The sequence below is a fragment of the Saccopteryx leptura genome, chromosome 11 (genome assembly GCF_036850995.1).
Source record: "Saccopteryx leptura isolate mSacLep1 chromosome 11, mSacLep1_pri_phased_curated, whole genome shotgun sequence".
NCBI lineage: Eukaryota > Metazoa > Chordata > Mammalia > Chiroptera > Emballonuridae > Saccopteryx > Saccopteryx leptura.
Genome location: NC_089513.1, coordinates 47,058,426 through 47,080,321, shown reverse-complemented (window position 1 = coordinate 47,080,321; position 21,896 = coordinate 47,058,426). Strand labels below are relative to the sequence as shown.

General features: G+C 39.2%; 1 protein-coding gene and 1 non-coding gene across 2 annotated transcripts in view; both read right to left on the bottom strand.

The window, feature by feature from the left end:
• The window catches only part of ROCK1 (Rho associated coiled-coil containing protein kinase 1), a 159,191-nt gene that overhangs the window by 10,545 nt on the left and 126,750 nt on the right, over positions 1-21,896 (bottom strand). The window contains exons 23-27 of the mRNA XM_066353644.1: positions 15,609-15,774; positions 13,676-13,769; positions 13,025-13,113; positions 8,979-9,167; positions 7,511-7,670 (exon numbers count right to left, since the gene is read on the bottom strand). Coding sequence (XP_066209741.1) covers positions 7,511-7,670; positions 8,979-9,167; positions 13,025-13,113; positions 13,676-13,769; positions 15,609-15,774 — 698 coding nt within the window. The remainder of the gene's footprint in view (positions 1-7,510; positions 7,671-8,978; positions 9,168-13,024; positions 13,114-13,675; positions 13,770-15,608; positions 15,775-21,896) is intronic.
• On the bottom strand, positions 11,707-11,782 carry TRNAV-AAC (transfer RNA valine (anticodon AAC)). The gene has a single exon. It is a non-coding gene; the product is annotated as a tRNA-Val (tRNA).

Sequence of the window (21,896 nt, the reverse complement as noted above, 5' to 3'; positions counted from 1 at the left end):
TTTGCTTTTGTTATTCCCTTTCACCTAAACTACACTTGTTAAAAGTGGAGGAAATAGGAGAAACTTCAGCTCAAAATGATCCCTTCTCCTCTCCCATCTTTTTGTAGTTGCTATTATTCAGTTCATCAATACACTGTAGTTGTTTTGTTTCCTTAGGTAGTTCCTTGGTACATTTTAAGAGTGCAGAGACCGTACCCTAACACTTTTTATATACCTCACTGCATCCGACACACAGAGTAGGTATTTGTTGATTAATTTGGAATTCTGCTTTTTAAAAATTAGCTGATAGTCTGACCAGGCGGTGGCACAGTTGATAGAGCGTTGGACTGGGATGCGGTGGACCCAGGTTTGAGACCTCGAGGTCACCAGCTTGAGCGCAAGCTCATCTTGTTTGAGCAAAGCTCACCAGCTTGGACCCAAGGTCGCTTGCTCGAGCAAGGAGTCACTCAGTCTGAGGTAGCCCCCCAGTCAAGGCACGTATGAGAAATCAATCAATGAACAACTAAGGAACTGCAACGAAGAATTGATGTTTCTCATCTCTCTCTCTCTCTCTCTTTTTTTTTTTTTTTTTGTATTTTTCTGAAGTTGGAAACGGGGAGGCAGTCAGACAGACTCTTGCATGTACCCGACCGGGATCCACCCGGCATGCCCACCAGGGGGCGATGCTCTGCCCATCTGGGGCGTCGCTCTGTTGCAACCAGAGCCATTCTAGTGCCTGAGGCAGAGGCCATGGAGCCATCCTCAGTGCCCGGGCCAACTTTGCTCCAATGGAGCCTTGGCTGCGGGAGGGGAAGAGAGAGACAGAGAGGAAGGAGAGGGGGAGGGGTGGAGAAGCAGATGGGCACTTCTCCTGTGTGCCCTGGCTGGGAATTGAACCTGGGACTCCTGCACGCCAGGCTGACACTCTACCACTGAGCCAACTGGCCAGGGCCCTCATCTCTCTCTTTTCCTGTTTGTCCCTATCTCTGTCTTTCCTACAAGAAAAAAAAATTAGCTGATTATAGTCATCCTTTGTAAATAATGGTTATAATTTAAAAACCAAAGGGCAGTTTTATATTAAGTAACATGTAGAAGGTTGGTGATCATTCAAAAATATTCTCTTACAAAAGCAAAAAAATTATTGCTAGAAAAATTTCCCTCCAATGTGGCAAAAATTGCACCTCTTTCTCCTAAGTCTATTTAATACCAGTGAAGTCCTCATTGAAAATAAAAGGTGTAAAAGCCACTGAAATCTTGACATTTATACAAAATGTATATACAGAAATACCCCTCCACTCAGTTATTTCTTTATGAGGAAAAATATCAAAAATAGTAATGCTAACTGCTTCTGCGTTTGATTAACCTGCTAGTGTGTTATATATATATATATATATATTTTTTTTTTTTTTACAGAGACAGAGTCAGAGAGGGGGATAGTTAGGGACAGACAGACGAGAACAAAGAGAGATGAGAAGCACCAATCATTAGTTTTTTGCTGCGACACCTTAGCTGTTCATTGATTGCTTTCTCATATGTGCCTTGACTGTGGGCCTTCAGTAGACCGAGTGACCCCTTGCTCGAGCCAGCGACCTTGGGTCCAAGCTGGTGAACCTTGCTCAAACCAGATGAGCTCGTGCTCAAGCTGGCGACCTTGGGGTCTCGAACCTGGGTCTTCTGCATCCCAGTCTGATGCCCTATCCACTGTGCCACCACTTGGTCAGGTTCTTTAGTATATTTTCAATGAATAATATTATATGTTACAACTTTATCTGTCACTTTAGTGTTCCTATAGAAATTTTTATACCAAAGGCATGTTATGAAATCAAATAAGCCCAATTTTATATTTATAATTTAAATGAAGAAATTCAGAATTCAACAAAAGGTGTAGAAAATATGTGGTTTTTGACAAATTAAAACAATTTAGTTTTTCCTTCTGGTGAATTCTTTTCAGAGAAACAGCTAGACTAAGCTCAGCAATAACACATACAAAATATATTACTTCTTCTCTCTTTATCCACTTCTTAGATGCAAGTTAATTTACCAATTTTTAAAAAATATATAAAGACCTCCTTTAAAATCATGACCACTTGGGATGTAAGTGGAAATCTGAAATATAGTACAGTACATTCCATCTTTTACATCACAAACACAGAAATTAGCTTCTCCAGATAAAGAAATGTTGAGGAGTTCTAAATCTAGATTATCATCAATAATGGAAGTAGAAAAACAACTTGTACTTTTTCTATATTTGTAGAGAAACTTTAAGTTACAAAAAATTAGATGTGTATTACTGCAATATCAGCAATTGACTCCTTTACCCAAATACGAGATAAAGGGGCTAACTATATTAAACCAATATTTAATACAGCTAATTTAAACATCAACGATAACCTCTGAAGATTACCGAACTTTACCTGGATAAACCACAAACTGCTTATGAAACAGAACTAGAGAACCATTCCAACATATAAAAAAGAAAATGAAATCCACTGATGCTTAAGAATTCAGATGCACTATCTTCAAATCACTGGTTAAAGTTGGACAAAGTCACAAATTATCACATACTCAAACATTGGGATACACATCAAGAATTTACCATTTAGCCCTGCCCAGATAGCTCAGTTAGTGGGAGCATTATCCTGGAGTACAGAGGTTGTTGGTTTGATCCCTGGTTAGGGCACATACAGAACAGATGGATGTTCCTGTCGTGTGCGTGCGTGCTCTCTCTCTCTCTCTCTTTCTCTCTCTCTCCCTTCCTCTCTCTTGAAAGTAAATAGTTAAAAATAAAACACTTCTCTCTCTCTCTCTCTCTCTCTCTCTCTCTTTCCCTCTTGCAGCCATAACTCAATTAGAGCGAGTTGGCTCCAGGCACTGGGGATGGCTCCATGGCCTCCACCTCAGGCCACTAAAAAATGGCTCAGGTTGCAGTGGAGCAAGGGCCCAGATGGGCAGAGCATCTGCCACTAGTGGGTTTGCTGGGTGGATCCCAGTTGAGACGCATGCAGGAGTCTGTCTCTGCCTCCCCTCCTCTCACTAAAAAATAAAGATTAAAAATAAAAATAAAACAATGCAAGGGATTTTAAGAACTTCAAAGGGTTATAAGTCAGAAAAGGAGTAACGATATTTTTCTAAGCTTTTCAGAGTTGGGAAACTTAGATTTAATCTAGTTAATGACAAGATGTCCACTAAGATTATAGAAGCTGAGCTCTAGATACTCAAGATAATTAAAATTTTTTTTAAGTGAGAGAGACAGAGAGAAGGATAGACAGGGACAGACAGGAAGGGGAAAGAAGAGAAGCATCAATTCTTTGTGGCACCTTAGTTGTTCATTGATTGCTTTTTTATATGTGCCTTGACAGGGGGGCTCCAGATAACCCAGTGACCCCTTGCTCAAGCCAGCAACTTGGGCTTCAAGCCAGCAACCCTGCACTCAAGCTGGTGAACCTGCGCTCAAGCCTGTGACCTCGGGGTATTGAACCTGGATCCTCTGAATCCCAGGCTGATGCTCTGTCTACTGCGCCACCACCTGGTCAGGCTAAATGATGAAATCTAAGAGAATGAAAGTCATATATCAGGTCATCTACCTAACTACTTAAAACAAAACATTTCACTGAACTAAAAATATCCATATTTCAAAAGGCATTTAACTGTTGAGTAAACATATTCTATTTAAAGTCATCTCCTTTTTAGCCTGTAAATTCATATACTAATTTTCTAAAACAAGTAAACTTAGCCCTGGCCAGTAGCACAGTAGATAGATAGAGCAGCATTCTGAAGCAGTAAGGTGGCATGTCTCAGTCCCGGTCAGAGCACATATTAGAAAGAATCAATGGCACAATTAAGTGGAACAACTAGTTGATGCTTCTCTCTTTCTCTCTCTCCACCTTCCCCTCTTTCTCAAACAAATAAACAAATCAGTAAGTAAATAAAATTAATCCTTAGTCATTATCTTCGAAAAATCTTTCAGATACCTGAATGGTATATAACTCTCTTATATTAAGAATTAGGTAGAAATTATTGAATAATTCTTCCTAGATATGACTGCAAACCTTAAACTTTATTTGCAAGGGACTATTTTTCTGCATCTAGTAAATGGTAGGTTTAATAAAGATTTTCAATTTACTAGCAAAATAACACACAGGTAGAATAACATTGATAAAGATAATTGGCCCTGGCTGGTTGGCTCCCTGATAGAGCACTGACCTGGCATGTGCAAGTCCTGGGTTCAATTCTCAGTCAGGACACACAGAAGGAGTGACCATCTGCTCCTCCCCTTGCACCCCTATCTTTCTCTCTCTCTCTCTTTCTCTCCTCCCCTCCCACAGCCACGGCTCAAAGGTTTGAGCAAAATTGGCCCTGGGCACTGAGGATGGCTCCATGGTTTCATCTCAGGCTCTAAAATAGCTTGGTTGCCAAGCAACGGAACAGTGGCCCAGAGCATCCCCTGGTTGGGGTGCATGCAGGAGTCTGTCTCTGTCTCCCCACCTCTCACTAAATTAAAAAAGAAAGATTAAAGACTATCCATTAATTTCCACCTCTGACATGAAAATCAAGGGTAAACACTGTAGAAATCTTTAAAAGTTTTAAGATGGAAAACACAGTGATAGAGAACAAAGTACCTCAACTGGCTTCCTTTTAAGCAATGGAGAATAGTCACCAGTACTTTTTTAAAAAAATTTTTCTGAAGTCAGAAGCAGGGAGGCAGAGGGACAGACTACCACATGCACTTGACCAGGATCCAACTGGCATGTCCACTAGAGGGTGATGCCCTGCCCATCTGGAGCATTGCTCAATTGCAACTGGAGCCATTTTAGCACCTGAGGCAGAGACCATGGAGCCATCCTCAGTACCCAGGTCAACATTGCTCCAATGGAGCCTTGGCTGCGGGAGGGGAAGAGAGAGATAGAGAGGAAGGAGAGGGGGAGGGGTGGAGAAGCAGATGGGCGCTTCTCCTGTGTGCCCTGGCCGGAATCAAACCTGGGACTTCCACACGCTGGGCCAACACTCTACCACTGAGCCAACCGGCCAGGGCCAGCCACCAGTACTTTTAATATTTCCCCTCACTTGGTTTGGACTTTGAAAACAATAAAAACAAAACCTCTGAACACACAGTTATTTTAAGTAATATATTCAGTATGGCACAAGTAGAAACATTTTAAAATCTCTTTGCAGATTGATTCCAAAATGGATTTATTAGATCAGGATTCTGAAATCCAAGTGGATTCCTAACCTAAGTCTGCCAATCAAACCATCTGATGATCCTTTGAATTTAGCCTTATTGAATAAGCCAGGATGAAAGATAAAACTCATCACCTTCCTCTTTCAAGAACTGAGGCACAGAATTGAGACACAGGAGAGGTCAAAGGGACCAGAGGAAAAGAGAATAGAGGGAAAGGAAATGATAGTATGAGATAAACTTGAAGGGAAGGGGGGAGGGCACAATGGGGAGGGGGCAAGAGAGATGTTGAGGGGAATACGGGGGAGGGGAATGCATTCGGGGCAACACTAGAATATATGTAAACACAATAAATTAAAATCAATAAAAAAAAAGATAGAAAAAAAAAGAAAGGAAAAGAAGACCCTTAAACTCATCTTTCAAATCAAATCTTCTAAATAAAATCAATCTAAATAATTCTAAATAAGTTAAAATCAGTCTCTGAAACGTTTAACCTAATACAAAGACAAACCAAGGTTCACATAATAATACATTTTAAATAAATTTTGAATGGAATAAAGATTTAAAAAACCTGGTCAGGATATTTAACCTACATTAAATTCAGTTCAATAATTTAAAGAATATAGCCAAACACCTGTAAAAGTCATCTCTTACTAATAAGTCCAACTCTATACAAAGATGTTCAAACATCAGCAGAATCTAGAGTTTCCTTATACATTCAAAGTGATCCTCTAATAAAAATATGCCCCTACAAGTTTCTCAACAGGTAGGAGGTTTTAGAGTCAAAAATGAAAAAAACAAAAGAAATTCCTTGACCATTGGGATAGAAAATATTCATTCCCTGCTCTACCCTTCTCACATATCTGACTTTGAGCTAGCAAAGCCACAAAGAACGAGGGCAGGGATTATATGATATACAAATAAGAGTTGAATTCACTTCCCACTTTTTTTTTTTTGCATTTTTCTGAAGCTGGAAACGGGGAGGCAGTCAGACGCCCGCCCGCATGCGCCTGACCAGGATCCACCCGGCATGCCCACCAGGGGGCAATGCTCTGCCCATCTGGGGTGTTGCTCTGTTGCATCCAGAGCCATCCTAGCGCCTGAGGCAGAGGCCACAGAGTCATCCTCAGCGCCTGGGCAAACTTTGCTCCAGTGGAGCCTTGGCTGCGAGAGGGGAAGAGAGAGACAGAGAGGAAGGAGAGGGGGAAGGGGCGGAGAAGCAGATGGGCGCTTCTCCTGTGTGTCCTGGCTGGGAATCGAACCTGGGACTCCTGCATGCCAGGCTGACACTCTACCACTGAGCCAACCGGCCAGGGCCTCACTTCCCACTTTGAGTCCAATTTCTTGGCCAAGAACAATAACATAAAAAATTTCTAAGTAACTTATCAAATTTCTTATATCAAGTAATATCTGTTAAAATAAAATCCTTATAATATGAACATGTTGCTTCATAAGTACCTTTTTATTCATGCACTATTAAGTCAAGATTCTAATTATAATATATTTTCAAGTTTATGATCATGTAAACAAAACTTCCACCAAAGTATTGACCTAAGAATGTATAGTATGTCAAATGTATATATCTATATGCCTTTAAAATTTGTAATGCATGTTTTAATATTATATACATACATGACTTATTTACTTCATGTTATTTGAACTTGTAATACGTATACTGCTCATCTCTGTTAAAAAGATATGTACTACTGCTTGCTCTACAATTAATCCAAGAATGATGCTGTGTTTATTTCTTAAATGATTCTCCACTGGAGAAAAAAGAGACATAGAAAAAAGTCCAAAATCCTAGCTACTCACTTTTGCATTTACTTGACTTCCTGTCCTGTCTGTATCTCACAGCCCTTTTAATCTATTTCTCTAAAATTGAAACAGTCTGATTGAAGTTTATCACTGCTACATTAGGTCATTAGGTACACTTCTACATAGAGCTGGTGTGGACCTGATTAAGTACAGTTCTTTGTTTTAGCACAAAAATACATAAAACATTGAAAAGCTGCTACTCAAGAAACATATACAGTTTTCTTTAAATAGTGAGAGGTAGTGCAGCAGCTTTAACTTCCACCATGGAGTTAGGTTCAGAAAGTTCTTTAGGTTTCTATTCAGATAGAGCCTCTCAAATCTATTTTAGTAGCCCAAGATTGCTTATGACTGATTTTATTTCATAAAATATACTAAGTATACAAATGTCAAGAGAATTTGGCTACCAGAAACATAAATTTCTTCTGAAGGATCCACGGACAAAAAAAAAATAAAAAAATAAAAAAATAAAAAAGACCCATGGACAAAATGACAGGAGGTAGAATACTAAATGAAAGAAATAGATATTAATATTCTTACCTGGAAGGTTTCCATCAGTTTCATCAGCACTAGGAAAACTAGCGACGCTTGTAGAATCTGAAAGGTCCAAAAGCTTAGCACGCAGCTGCTCGATATCACTCTCTTTGCTAGCCAACTGCATCTGAAGCTCATTCCTATGTGTACATTCTTCTACCAGTTGCTATTTTTGAAAAATACCAAGATAATAAAGAGTCAAATCAAATTTCCAATATTAAGAAACTAAAAATTAATGGAACCATAAATAAGTTAATCTAAAGTGGCAAAAACTGAAAATTTACTGAAAACTTCATAAATGTTTATCTGACACAAATATAATAATGTAAGTTCTCTGACTCAGGAATATATTGCTTGGATAAATTCCTTTTCTCCTTGCTTTAAATTACTTTTTTTTTAATTCAGAGAGAGAGAGAAGGAAAGAGAGAGAGAGAGAGAGACAGCTAGGGATGAACAGACAGGAAGGAAGAAAACAAGAAGCATTGACTCGTAGTTGCAGCACCTTAGTTGTTCATTGATTGCTTTCTCATATGTGCCTGGACCAGGGGGCTCCAGCAGAGCTAGTGACCCCTTGGTCAAGCCAGTGACCTTGGACTTCAAGCCAGAGACCATTGGGCTCAAGCCATCAGCCATGGGGTCATGTCTATGATCCCACGCTCAAGCCAGCAACTCCGCACTCAAGCTGGTGAGCCCACGCTCAAGCCAGATGAGCCTGCACTCAAACAGGTGACCTCAGGTTAGAACCTGGGTCTTCAGCATCACAGCCCAATGCCTCTATTCAAGGTGCCACTGTCTGGTCAGGTGCTTTTTTTTTTTTTTTTGGTAAATACATGGTATCAAAAACCAAAAATAAACACTTGTTAAGACAATGGAAAATGCTTTACTGAGCTCTAGATGAAATAGTTTAAAGGGTACAGAAAGTTTCTCAGTATGGTAAAGTTTCTAATAATAGTCAATGCCTGGATCTAAGTCTAAGACCAGAGACTGTATTCTCAATTTTGTGCTATCAAGGAAGCATACAAAAATTAAATTTGACATTTTGATTTCAGAAAAGTGAGTATTGATTAGAGAAAATAAATATAAGTATACCTAATATAGCTTCATATAACAAAATTATTCCAACTATAGTCACTATAATACCAATCATATCTCAATTTCAGTCTGAAACCAAAGAACTAATGGGTAATAGGCAACAAGGCATCTTTCTGTTTTCCAGGATCATGGTTCGTATTGGAGTAAAAATAGTCAAATTGTGAAGAATATAAACCAAAATAGGTGTTTTTACATGAAAAAAACCACACACATTTAAATGATCTAAACGATCTAATTAAAAATAGATTAACAGGTATATATAATGTATATAATATGTAACATATATATGTATAATAATATATATAACAGGTATATATAATAATTTAAGAAAATAAATTTACATGTACACACACACACACACGCACACACACACACACCTTACCGCTTGCATGTCATTCAGTTCCTTCTGATGTTTCACTACCATCTGGTTGAATTTCTCTCTTTCTTGGTTGAGTTCCAGTTGTAGCTTTCGATTTTCCTTTTCTTTCTTCCTCAAATCCTGTGTATTAGCTTTCTTTCTATCAATTTTAAAGTCTTTTCGATTCATTATTTCTGCCAATTTGTTAACAGCCTATTCAAATATTGAAATGTTATTAGTAAAAACAGTGTAGCCATCCAATTTAAATCTTCACTAAAAATATATTACTGTTTTTACAAAATCAGTGAGCAGAGCTTTTTCCTGTGTATAAAGATTATGATAACTTAATGAAAAGTTGAGATATGATCATTGGTAGAAAAAGTAACAATGATTGCTGACTTATCTCATTATTCAAATGTAAGGACCAGACAAACTTGCAAAAGCCATTTACCATTCAACAATTATTCAGCACTTATTATACTGTATGTAGGTACTCTGCTAAGCACTAGATATAATGATAGTAAATACAGGTATGTCCCAGAGGCATTCTAGTCTGGTGGAGGAGCCAGACACACAAGCATTACAGTAGACTCTTAAGTAAGAAAAAAAGGTGTGTAAGTGTGCTTATTAGGAGCAGTACCTGAGAGTTGGTGAAGAAGAGAGTACTAAGGACCTGCATACGTGTCCACACATGTGTCTTAAGAGACAAATAGAAGTTGGATAAGCAAAAATAACGGTATGAAGGAGGGGAGACAAAGATCGCCTTGTAATCAGAGAAACCAGTACATAAGCAAACAGGCCTAAGATAATTTTTGCTTTGGACAAGTAGGAAAGTGGAGGGACCGGGCAGCCTGAGCAGTCCACACTGAGGCTCTTCGGAAAGTAAAACGAATGTAAATACAGTTGAGGATAACATATTTTGCCAGAAGGAAAAAAGATATTCAAAAGAAGAACTGTTAAAAAGCATGTGAAATTAGCTAGAGAAACTGTAAAACATAAGTCATGGAATACTGTTAAAAAAAAAAAGAAATCACAGATTTTCCATTAAGACAGAAAAAGACTCTAAACACTACATTTCCATGTAGATTAGGTCCCATCTAGGATGAGAAGCCCTTGAGTAATTTTTTTAATGCAGTAGAAGCTTATTTCATTACATTCATAAATGCCTATTTGTTATTTTTTCTAATAGGGAAACTATGTTTTTTTTTACAGAGACAGAGAGTCAGAGAGAGGGATAGACAGGGACAGACAGACAGGAACAAAGAGAGATGAGAAGCATCAATCATTAGTTTTTCGTTGTGACACCTTAGTTGATCATTGATTGCTTTCTCATATGTGCCTTGACCATGGGCCTTCAGCAGACCAAGTAACCCCTTGCTCAAGCCAGTGACCTTGGGTCCAAGCTGGTGAGCTTTTGCTCAAACCAGATGAGCCTGCGCTCAAGCTGGCGACCTCGGGGTCTTGAACCTGGGTCCTCCGCATCCCAGTCTGATGCTCTATCCACTGCGCCACCACCTGGTCAGGCTCTAATAGAGAATCTAACATATTACAAGAAAAATCAAATACAGAGATATATTATGAATATAGTGGAAAGCCCTTATAATATCACCCCTCTTCCAAAAAAAAGAGAACACCTCTGTTACAACCTTTTCTTTTCTTTTAGTTTGCTGAGTGTATACCTTTCTAGACTTTTCGCTATATATAATTAGATTACGTACATATTTAAATTTAAATGGAGTCACGCTTTACCTTCTGTGCTGTAACATGCTTTTTTATTTAATACTATTTTATATATCATGGAAATACTATTTCCCCATGTCATTACACGCAAGTCTACTTAATTTATTTTCAGTGTCTCCTTTGCATTCCATTGTATGGACGTGTCACGATTTATCAACAGTGCATTGATAGGTGGTTGGGTTATTTTTATTTTTTCACTATTAAAGTATATAAAAAACTTTATGTCCTTGCAAAAGCTGAGTATTTTATCTCTTTAAATCTGCCCATCTGACTGTCAAAAGATAGCTAATTTTAATCTCTGTTTCTTTTTTTTTCTGGGGAGACCAGGGAAGGTGCAAACTAGTACCCGTGGTCTGAACAAAATCAGATGAGGGTGTCGGGCCTTTATAGTGGCTGGTAGCTGGGGCTGAGGATTTGACTTTCACGTCTACTCAAGGATAAAAGCAAGCCAAACCCTTCTTTCCTTTTTTGTTTTTTAATGTTTATTTAACTGATTTTAGAGAGAGAAGGGAGAGAGCAAGAGAGACAGATAGGAACATCAATTTGTTTCTGTATGTGCCCTGACTAGGACTCAAACTGGCAACCTCTGTGCTTCGGGACAATGCTTTAATCAACTGCACAATCTGGCCAGGGCTAATTTCTATTTTATTATTGTGGTTGAGCTTTTTAAAAATCTGTACTTTTTCTTTTTTTTTTTTTCTTTCATTTTTCTGAAGCTGGAAACAGGGAGAGACAGTCAGACAGACTCCCGCATGCGCCCGACCGGGATCCACCTGGCACGTCCACCAGGGGCGATGCTCTGCCCACCAGGGGGCGATGCTCTGCCCATCCTGGGCGTCGTCGCCATGTTGCGACCAGAGCCACTCTAGCGCCTGAGGCAGAGGCCACAGAGCCATCCCCAGCGCCCGGGCCATCTTTGCTCCGATGGAGCTTCAGCTGCGGGAGGGGAAGAGAGAGACAGAGAGGAAAGCGCGGCGGAGGGGTGGAGAAACAGATGGGCGCTTCTCCTGTGTGCCCTGGCCGGGAATCGAACCCGGGTCCTCCGCACGTTAGGCCGACGCTCTACCGCTGAGCCAACCGGCTAGGGCCTGTACTTTTTCTTTTAATCTCAAATGTCCCTTCTTTTCCCCCTATTGAATTATCTTTTTCTTATTTGCAGATGCTTTTATATATTTATCTATATTTGATGTAAATATTCTTCTTAGTTTGTTTTCTTTCAACTTATGTTGTTGTGGGCTCCACAAACTTACATTTTTATGTTATAAATGTCAATTTTTTCTTCATGCTCTCTGTTTTGTATAAAGGTAAGTAAAACCTTCACTGAAAGATTTTCAACAGGTAATCACTATATTTTTGGAAGATTAGCTGCATCATAAAGGATTACGGAGAGGGAGAGTGGATTAGTGGCAAGGAATCTATTATAAGCATTTAATAAAAAGTAGAAAACATTTACTGTAAAATCAACTGAGGTACACAGTACCTTATGAAGACTTTAAAATATCAGATATCTTTGTAAAATGACAAGATAAGTTTTAGTGTAGAAAAATCTGATCTAGCTGCATCATTAAATACAAAACAAAATGATACATCCACCTCTATAGTTTCTTACTCATTCCCAATTCTTCTCCCTTGGTGTCATTCAAGTGTGTTTTCTTTATTAAATTTTCTTTTTTTTTAATTTATTTTTATTCTTTTTTCTTTTTTTCCAACTGAGAGGAGGGGAGATAAAGAGACAGACTCCTGCATGCACCCTGACCGGGATCTACCCAGCAACCCCCATCTGGGGCCAATGCTCTGCCCATCTGGGGCCTTACTTGCAACCAAGCTATTTTTAGTGCCTGAGGTGGAGGCTCCATGGAGCCATCCTCAGTGCCTGGGGCCAATGCAATTGAACCAATAGAGTCTTTGCTGTTGGGAGGGGGAGAAAGAGAAATAGAGAGGAGGGGGAAGGGTGAAAAGGCAGATGGTTGCTTCTCCTGTGTGTCCTGACTGTGAATTGAACCTGGGACTTCCACATACCAGGCCGACCCTCTACCACGAAGCCAATCAGCCAGGGCTAAGTTTTTTAATTGTCAATTAGAGGTCTTTTATACAATCTCATATGCTTATTACTCAAATGACTAGACAAGCTAGTTTTCTTAATGCAATTGAAATCTTCTTTCCCAAATAAATCTTTTATATTAAGTGAAGAAAGATATTACATTATTTGTTCCAATGAAAAGTTTGAATCATATAACCTCAGTTTTAAGAAAAAGTGCACAAAAAGCAAAGAGTAACTTCTGAATATCTGATACTCAAATACAAACTTGGAAAATGCTGAATACATGTACCTGTGTTTTAAGGGTTCGTTCTGTACTGATGTTCTTTTCAAAGGCAGCCTTTAGGTTATTGATCTCCTCTTCTTTCTTCAATTTAAAATCTGTTAACAGATTATATAAAATGTTATTGTATAGCATTGATTTTAATTTCTGCATGCCAAATCAGCAATGTCCTTAATTATCAAATTTGTATCCACTACAAAGGAACTTCAAGTAACTTCATGAAAATATTTTTTTCAGCTTTACTGAGGTATAATTAACAAATTGTAAGATTAATTTAAAGTATACAACAGGGTGATTTGATAAACAGGGTGGACAAAAGTACACTTACACTTGCAATACAAATAAATACAATAATTAAGAAATAATACAAGAATAAACTCATGTATTCATAACTTGTAAACCTACTTTTGCCCACCTCATATATACATTGTGAAAGAATTCTCCCCTCCCTCAGTGAATTAACACATGCATCACCTCACATATTAATTTGCCTTATTTATTTGTTAGGGGTGAGAAAGTTCTACTAAGATAACTCTTAAGGTTACATAAGTTATTCACATATAAAAACAAATATTTCTAAAACCTAACAAATAATATAAACAGTTAAAGACTTACTCTGAACTTATTTAACATTATGCTTTTTAAAAAAACTCTACATACCTTCCTCTGATTTCCTCATTTTATCAGTTAGCTCTTCATTTTCTTTTCTTAATAATTCAGTGTCTTTCATTAGCATGCTGTTCAGTTCCTCAAGCTATACAAAGCACACAAAAGTTTAAGCTATAGTCTATTTGCTAGTCTTATATTTAAAGTAATAACCTTAAAAAAATACTTCTCTTTTTCCATAGATGAGAACAGGTCTGACATTGCTTAACTATAAAAATGCCTGGCTTCTAGCTTAAAATATGTGACAACAATTACATTAAAATAATGAAAGGAGAACTACACTGGAAACTAGAAAATTTGCAATTAGTTTTCTAGCTCTGTGATCCTTAACAAATCACAATCTGAGCCTGTTTCTTTATCTGAATGATGATAAACATTTAAAAATTTTGATTATCATTATTATTTTTTAAGTGAGAGAAGGGGAGATAGTGAGACAGACTCCTGTATGTGCCTCAACCAGGATCTACCTGGCAACCCCTGTCTGGGGCCGATGTTCAAATCAACTGAGCTATCTTCAGCACCAAAGGCCAACACTCGAACCAAGCGAGCCACTGGCTGCAGGAAGGGAAGAGAGAGAGAAGGGAGAGGAAGATAAGTAGATAGTTGCTTCTCTTGTGTGCCTTGACTGGGAATTGGACCTGGGACATCTGCATGCCAGGCCGACACACTATCACTGAGACAACCAGCCAGGACCTTTGATTAATTACTTTTAGTAAGGTACTTAATTCATCACTCTGTATTTTATTCAGTTTAATCTTCATAAGAATCCTGTGGAGTACTACTATTATTTCTATTTTAGATGAAGAATCTGAGGTGTGGAGAAGTGAAAGAAAACTGCCCAAACCATGTCACTTTTTAGGGACAAAGCTGGGATTTGAACCCAGGCCAGTTTAGTGGGCAGCAAACTGCAGCTCACAAGCCACATGTGGCTCTTTGGCCAGCTTAAGAATACTCTAAGTTAATAACAGTCTGACCAGGCGGTGGTGCAGTGGATACAGCGTCGGACTGGGATGCAGAGGACCCAGGTTTGAAACCCTGAGGTTGCCAGCTTGAGCGTGGGCTCATCTGGTTTGAGCAAAAGCTCACCAGCTTGGACCCAAGGTCGCTGGCTTGAGCAAGGGGTCACTTTCTCTGCTGTAGCCCCTTGATCAAGGCACATATGAGAAAGCAATCAATGAACAACTAAGGTGTCGCAACAAAAAACTAATGATTGATGCTTCTCATCTCTCTTTGTTCCTGTCTGTCTGTCCCTATCTATCCCTCTCTCTGACTCTCTCGTCTCTAAAAAAAAAAAAAAAGTTAATAACAATGTACCTACCTATATAGTTTAAGTTTAAAAACTTTGGCTCTCAAAAGAAATTTCAATCATTGTACTGTTGATATTTGGCTCTGCTGACTGAGTTTGCCCAACCACCGCGGCTAGGCCACTTGATGGTGGCTTCAAAAGAAAAATCTCTAACTCCTCTTTCTAGAACCACGATCTATTTTAGACTATACTATACATTTCAGAAATAAGTAATTGTTTGTAATACTAGTTCTTCTATAATGGATTTGTAAATCCACAAAGAATTCCTCATCCCAAAATAATTTCTCTGAATTTTACAGAATTCTGGCCATAGAATCAGTTTCAATGTATTAAGATATTCAACAAATGAATTTAAACTAAGCATTTCTTCACATAAATATATGAAAATCTATATCCAGGAGGGAAAATAAAACTCAATACATTGAATGAAATTTTAATTCTTAATAACTGTTTTGAATTATATAAACTATTTTATGTAGTTTATAAACTATATCATGAGTACAGATTGACCACTAAATATAAGTAAATAAGCATGCATACACAGACACCCTAAACTTTAAGATGTAACCTATTCTGATTTAAAACTTTAGTCATATAACTTACCTGACTATCACCACTTACCCGACTAACAGTGTGATCTTTATCTGTAATCTCTTGTCTATTTCTGGAAGCAGCTTTCTTGCTTTCCTGGGTCAATTCAAAGTATTGTTCTTCTAAAAGTCCTCGAGCCAACTGCTCAGACTCAGCTTTTGTTTCTGCTAGATCCAACTGAGTAGCAAGAGTTTCTCTGTAATAGATTTATAAGAGAAATGAACAAATTCAGTTCATTCTTCCAACTTAATCATAGGCTTAAAAGCACACTTACAGCTTCTTTACTTTCGTATGGTGATTGCCACGAACATTCTCCTGGTTGATGAAATCATTCAAGCTGATATCTTTTCTCAAAGGGTGACAAAGCTAAAAATCAATTCTTCTAGAACCTGATATTTAGCACATCTTATGTCTAACCACAATTACAGAGTCTGAGCCATTCTTAATTTTTAAATGATAAATGCAGTTTATATTTGTTAAAACAACACAACTTAATTTATAGTTGAGTCTCTCTGTCCCTATCTGTCCCCCACTCTGTCTCTCAAAAAAAAAAAAAAAAAAAAAACCCAGAAAAAAATAAAAAAATTTATAGCTGAAAAACTATAAAAAAAACTCTATAATCTGGTACCTGCTATTGCACTTAACTACGAAAAGGTAATAAAACAATGGTAAACAGTTTACTTCTGAAAAGTAATTTGCTGTGAATTTGGAATGGACGGGAAAAGTCACTGGCTTATAAATCAGGAGGCCAGACCTAAGCCCTTATTACCACTAATTGGACACGACAGTAGGCAAGTTCCTTCCACTTCCTATAAAATAAGAGTTAAGCTATTTTTGAGGTCCCTTCTAGCTCTGAAACTCAATGTGATTATGAAGACTTATAAATAGATTTGCAAACCACTATAAACTATTCTAGGAATGCTTCTTGGGAATTATACTTTAAGGCTTTCCAGAATTGACATTCAAATCAGGACCAGATCACTCCAGTTTGCCTGCTCTTTTTTCCCAAAGAGCCTCTCTTCAATAAGCTATTCTGGTCATGATTGTACCCTATACTAGGGCAAAAAAAAGGAAGAATATTCATTCATCTGTTCAACAAACATTTATCTGCATGCTACCATGTGCCAAATACTGTTCTAGGAATTAAGGCATGCAGCAGTAATACAATTGCTAACTCCAGAAGCATACATCAATGAGGTGACACAGACACTTTATAAACAATGAATATACTGTATGCTATAGAAAAAAAGAAAAGAATGGTGTTGGAATGAATAATATATAGTTTCCCAGAGAAGAATTTTAAAAAAAAGGGAAGTATGTAATTACTATATAAAACGTGGTTACTATTTTATGTAAGGTGATCATCATCTTTTTTTTTTTTTAAGTGTGAAGAGGGGAGACAGACTATACTGCATGTGCTCTGACCAGGATCTACCTGGCAGCCCCCGTCTGGGGCCGATGCTCAATTTGACTGAGCTATCCTCAGCATCCAGAGCCAACGTCTGAACCAACTGAGCCACTGTCTGCAAGAGGGGAAGAGGGAGAGAAGGGGGAGAGGGAGGGGAAGAGAAGCAGAGGGTCACTTCTCATGTGTGCCCCGACCAGGAATTGAACCCGAGACATTTGCACTCTAGGCCGACGCTCTCTCCACTGAGCCAACTGGCCAGGGTACTAGGTAATCATCATCTTTTTTTTCCCTTTTTTTCACATTTGGGGAAATTGCAGGGCTCAGCACACTCGGAGTACAATGAGGAAGTCTCGCCCTGGGAAAACCACCTTTATGATCATGGTATCTCCCCTGCCTGGTAAGTATGGTAATCATCTTCTAAAATGACATTTGAGAGATATGAAATAAGAAAGTAATCCATGTAGGTGAATACATTGTTTAGGTAGAGGAAATGTCTAATACTAATGCCCTAAGGTTGGTCTGAAGAAAGGTAATGTGAGTAAAGTAAGAAATGGGTGAAAGTTGTGAAAAACACAGTAAGAGAAGGGGGTAGTGGTGGGAGGGAGAAGAACAGATATTATATGGCTTTCTAAGAACAATATAGGGACTTTGGCTTTTATTTAGAGTGTTCTATTTTTAAAATTCTGGCTGCTGTAGTAAGATCAGACACTAAGGGGACAACGGCAGAAGCAGAGATAACAGTAAGAAAGTACTGAAATACGGTAATCAAGATTGGAAATGACATTTTGGATCATACTGGTAAATAGTACAAATGAACTGATCAGATTCTGAACATATTTTTAAGTTATAGTTAGGAGAATTTATTCATGGATTGCATATAGAAAATAAGAATAAAAGGAAGAATCTAACAGGGAATAACTTTATTGAAATAGAAAAGACAGGGAGCAGCAGATTAGCAAGGTGAGGGAATCAGGAATTTTTTCTGGAAATATTATATATGATATGCTTATTAAATACTCCAGTGGAGACGTCAGATAGACAGCTGAATACACAAGTAATGGAACTCAGGAGAGAATATATTAGTATACTGATGCTATTTAAAATTGTGAGGCTGGATAAAAACAAGTAGGGAGTAATCCCTTGGGGCCTCCAAACTTTAAAGGTCTCAGAGATCCAAAGAGGACAAAGGAGCAAAAGAAGTTGAGAAACAACAACCAGTTTAATAAGAGGAAAATACTGCATGTGTCACAGAAGCCAAGTGAAGAAATTATTCAAGAGTAATCAACTATGCCAATGGCTGCTGTTAAATAAGGACTGAGAATTAACTTTAGGAAGTCACTGGTGACCATGAGAAGGGTTATTTTTTTTATTTTTATTTTTGATTTTTGTATTTTTCTGAAGCTGGAAACGGGGAGAGACAGTCAGACAGACTCCCGCATGCGCCTGACCGGGATCCACCCGGCACGCCCACCAGGGGTGATGCTCTGCCCACCAGGGGGCGATGCTCTGCCCATCCTGGGCGTCGCTATGTTGCGACCAGAGCCACTCTAGCGCCTGAGGCAGAGGCCACAGAGCCATCCCCAGCGCCCAGGCCATCTTTGCTCCAATGGAGCCTTGGCTGCAGGAGGGGAAGAGAGAGACAGAGAGGAAGGAGAGGGGGAGGGGTAGAGAAACAGATGGGCGCTTCTCCTGTGCGCCCTGGCCAGGAATTGAACCCGGGACTTCTGCACACCAGGCCAACGCTCTACCACTGAGCCAACCGGCCAGGGCGAGAAGGGTTATTATTTTAGCAGAAAGATGAGTGCAAATATCTGACTGAGGAGGGAATGGGTGAAGAAACTTGAAGAGAAATGGTATGTCAGTCTTACGAATTTTGCCACAAAAACAAACAGAAAAATGGATGGTGGCTGGATGTGGATATGCAGTTAAAAGAGGGTTATTTTCTAAGGATCTATTTGCCTGTATGTTTATACAATAGAAATTATTATTAAAAGGAAAAATTGATATAGCAGAGATGACAGAATTATTGGAGTCATATTCTTAAGTAGGTAGCAAGGGATGGGATCAAAGGGCTACTTTTAGGTAAAAGTACATTTTGTCTATTTACATCAACCAGAAGGAAGGCAGGAGTTATAGGTACAGATGAAGACAGGTTAGTAGCTATGGTGGTGAGCGAGAACAGAGGCTCTCAGACATTCAGGAAGCAAGGCCATTTGCTGAGTATGAGGATGAAAAGAGGTTGTTGAAGATCTGAGGAGAGAAGAGAAGATATGAAATAGTTGTCTACAAGAGTAGGTGAATTAGTACAGTAGGTAGAGATAAAAAAAATACTGCCACTGCTAAGTGTATGAATACTAGGGGTGGTTCTATGCTATTACTACAGGGCTTCAGACAGATATGTTTTCTTCTGGGGTTACCACTTTGCATCAATTTTTTTTTTAACAGAGAAAGAGTCATAGAGAGGGGTAGATAGGACAGACAGACAGGAACAGAGAGAGATGAGAAGCATCATCAGTTTTTCATTGTGAAACCTTAGTTGTTCATTGATTGCTTTCTCATATGTGCCTTGACCGTGGGGCTACAGCAGACCGAGTAATCCCTTGCTCAAGCCAGTGACCTTGGGTCCAAGCTGGTGAGCTTTTGCTCAAACCAGATGAGCCCGCTCTCAAGCTGGCGACCTAGGTCCTCTGCATCCCTGCCTGACGCTCTATCCACTGCGCCACTGCCTGGTCAGGCTGCATAAAATTTAAAGTAAAATATTGAAGTTATTGTATTTCCCCATGTATAAGACGCTCCCATGTAAAACAAACCTTAATTCTGGGGCCCGAAATTTGAAAAAAAAATTACATAAAGTTAATGAACTCAAGTTTTATTCATCATAAAATTCATACAACTTCTTCTCATCACTGTCGAAACTCCCATCTACCCATTAGCTTGTCCTCATCTGTGTCTGATGACGAATCACTGTCTTCAACAATGAGTGCAAAAACAAGAAAAACTGGGAAATGCAAGATAAAAATAATCTACAACCACTGTGTAAGACTCACCCAGTTTATAGACCCCAGAATTTTTGAAAAAGGGTGCATCTTATACATGGGGAAATATGGTATACTTTAAAATGCCAGAAAACCTATTTATCACAAATTATACTTCTATAATAGGCTGTGCAATTGTGAAGAGTAAGCAAAAATGAGATGGTTCATGGTAAAATTATCTGCAACTATTTTCATCCAGGCTTCCTTCACAACTCTCCATAGTAAAAAACCTAAGACCTGTCCTTTTTTATTTTAAGCGAGGAAGCAAGAGAGACAGGAAGGGAGACAGATGAGACATATCAACTCATAGCTGTGTCACTTTAGTTGTTCACTGATTGCTTCTCGTAAGTGCCTTGATTGGTGAGGGGCTCCTTCTGAGCCAGTGACCCCTTTCTCATGCCAGCAACCTTGGGATGGTATGTATGATCCCATGCTCAAGTCAGCAACCCTGTGCTCAAGCTAGTGAGTCCGCGCTCAAACCACTCAAGCTCAGGCTGATGAGCCCAAACTCAAGCTGGCAACCTCAGGGTTTCAAATTTCCCAGGTCAATGCTCTATCTACTGCACCACCATATGGTCAGCCCGAAAAAACCTGTCTTTACTAATGTTTAAGGACAATCTCTCGATCACCCCCATCTCCTTAAAGAAATCAATTTGTCAATAATTCCTGATTTTTCTATATTATAAGGTTATGAACAGGGGCTTTGTTCTTGTTCACTTCTATACTCCAAATGCCTATAAAGGTATCTGGCCAACAAAAAATGTTCAGAAATTTTGTTTTAATCAAAAGAATAGATGTGCAACTTTTCCCACTCTGATTCCCTTCCCACATCTTATTTAAATAGTATCTATATTATATGCATCACTATTTAGGAACTGTTTTCACCAGTATACTGTATTTCCTCACGTATAAGACGCAACCTTTTCTGAAAAACTTGGGGTCTTAATATTGGGTGCATCTTACACAGTAGTTGTAGATTTTTTTACTTGCATTTCCCACTTTTTCGCACATGTTTTTGCGTTCATTGTTGAAGACAGTGATTCGTCATCAGACACAGATGAAGATAAGCTAATGGATGGGAGTGTTGACAGTGATGAGTTGGATGAATTTTACGATGAATAAAACGTGAGTTCAATAACTTTATGTAATACATTTTTATTCAAATTTCAGGCCCCCAAATTAAGGTGCGTCTTATACATGGGAGCGTTTTATATGTGGGGAAATATGGCATCTAACAACCTTAAATACAATGAACCTTCCTTCTTTAAAAAATTTTTTTTTTGTTTGTTTGTTTGTTTTTTTCATTTTTCTGAAGCTGGAAACAGGGAGAGACAGTCAGACAGACTCCCGCATGCGCCCGACCGGGATCCACCCAGCACGCCCACCATGGGGCAACGCTCTGCCCACCAGGGGGCGATGCTCTGCCCATCCTGGGCGTCGCCATGTTGCGACCAGAGCCACTCTAGCGCCTGAGGCAGAGGCCACAGAGTCTTCCCCAGCGCCCGGGCCATCTTTGCTCCAATGGAGCCTTGGCTGTGGGAGGGGAAGAGAGAGACAGAGAGGAAAGCGCGGCGGAGGGGTGGAGAAGCAGACGGGCGCTTCTCCTGTGTGCCCTGGCCGGGAATCGAACCCGGGTCCTCCGCACGCTAGGCCGACGCTCTACCGCTGAGCCAACCGGCCAGGGCCTTTAAAAAATTTTTAATTAAAAATTTTTAATTAAAAATTTGGCACTGGCCAGTTGGCTCAGCGGTAGAGCATCGGCCTGGCGTGCAGGAGTCCCGGGTTCGATTCCCGGCCAGGGCACACAGGAGAAGCGCCCGTCTGCTTCTCTATCCCTCCCTCTCTCCTTCCTCTTTCTCTCTTCCTCTTCCGCAG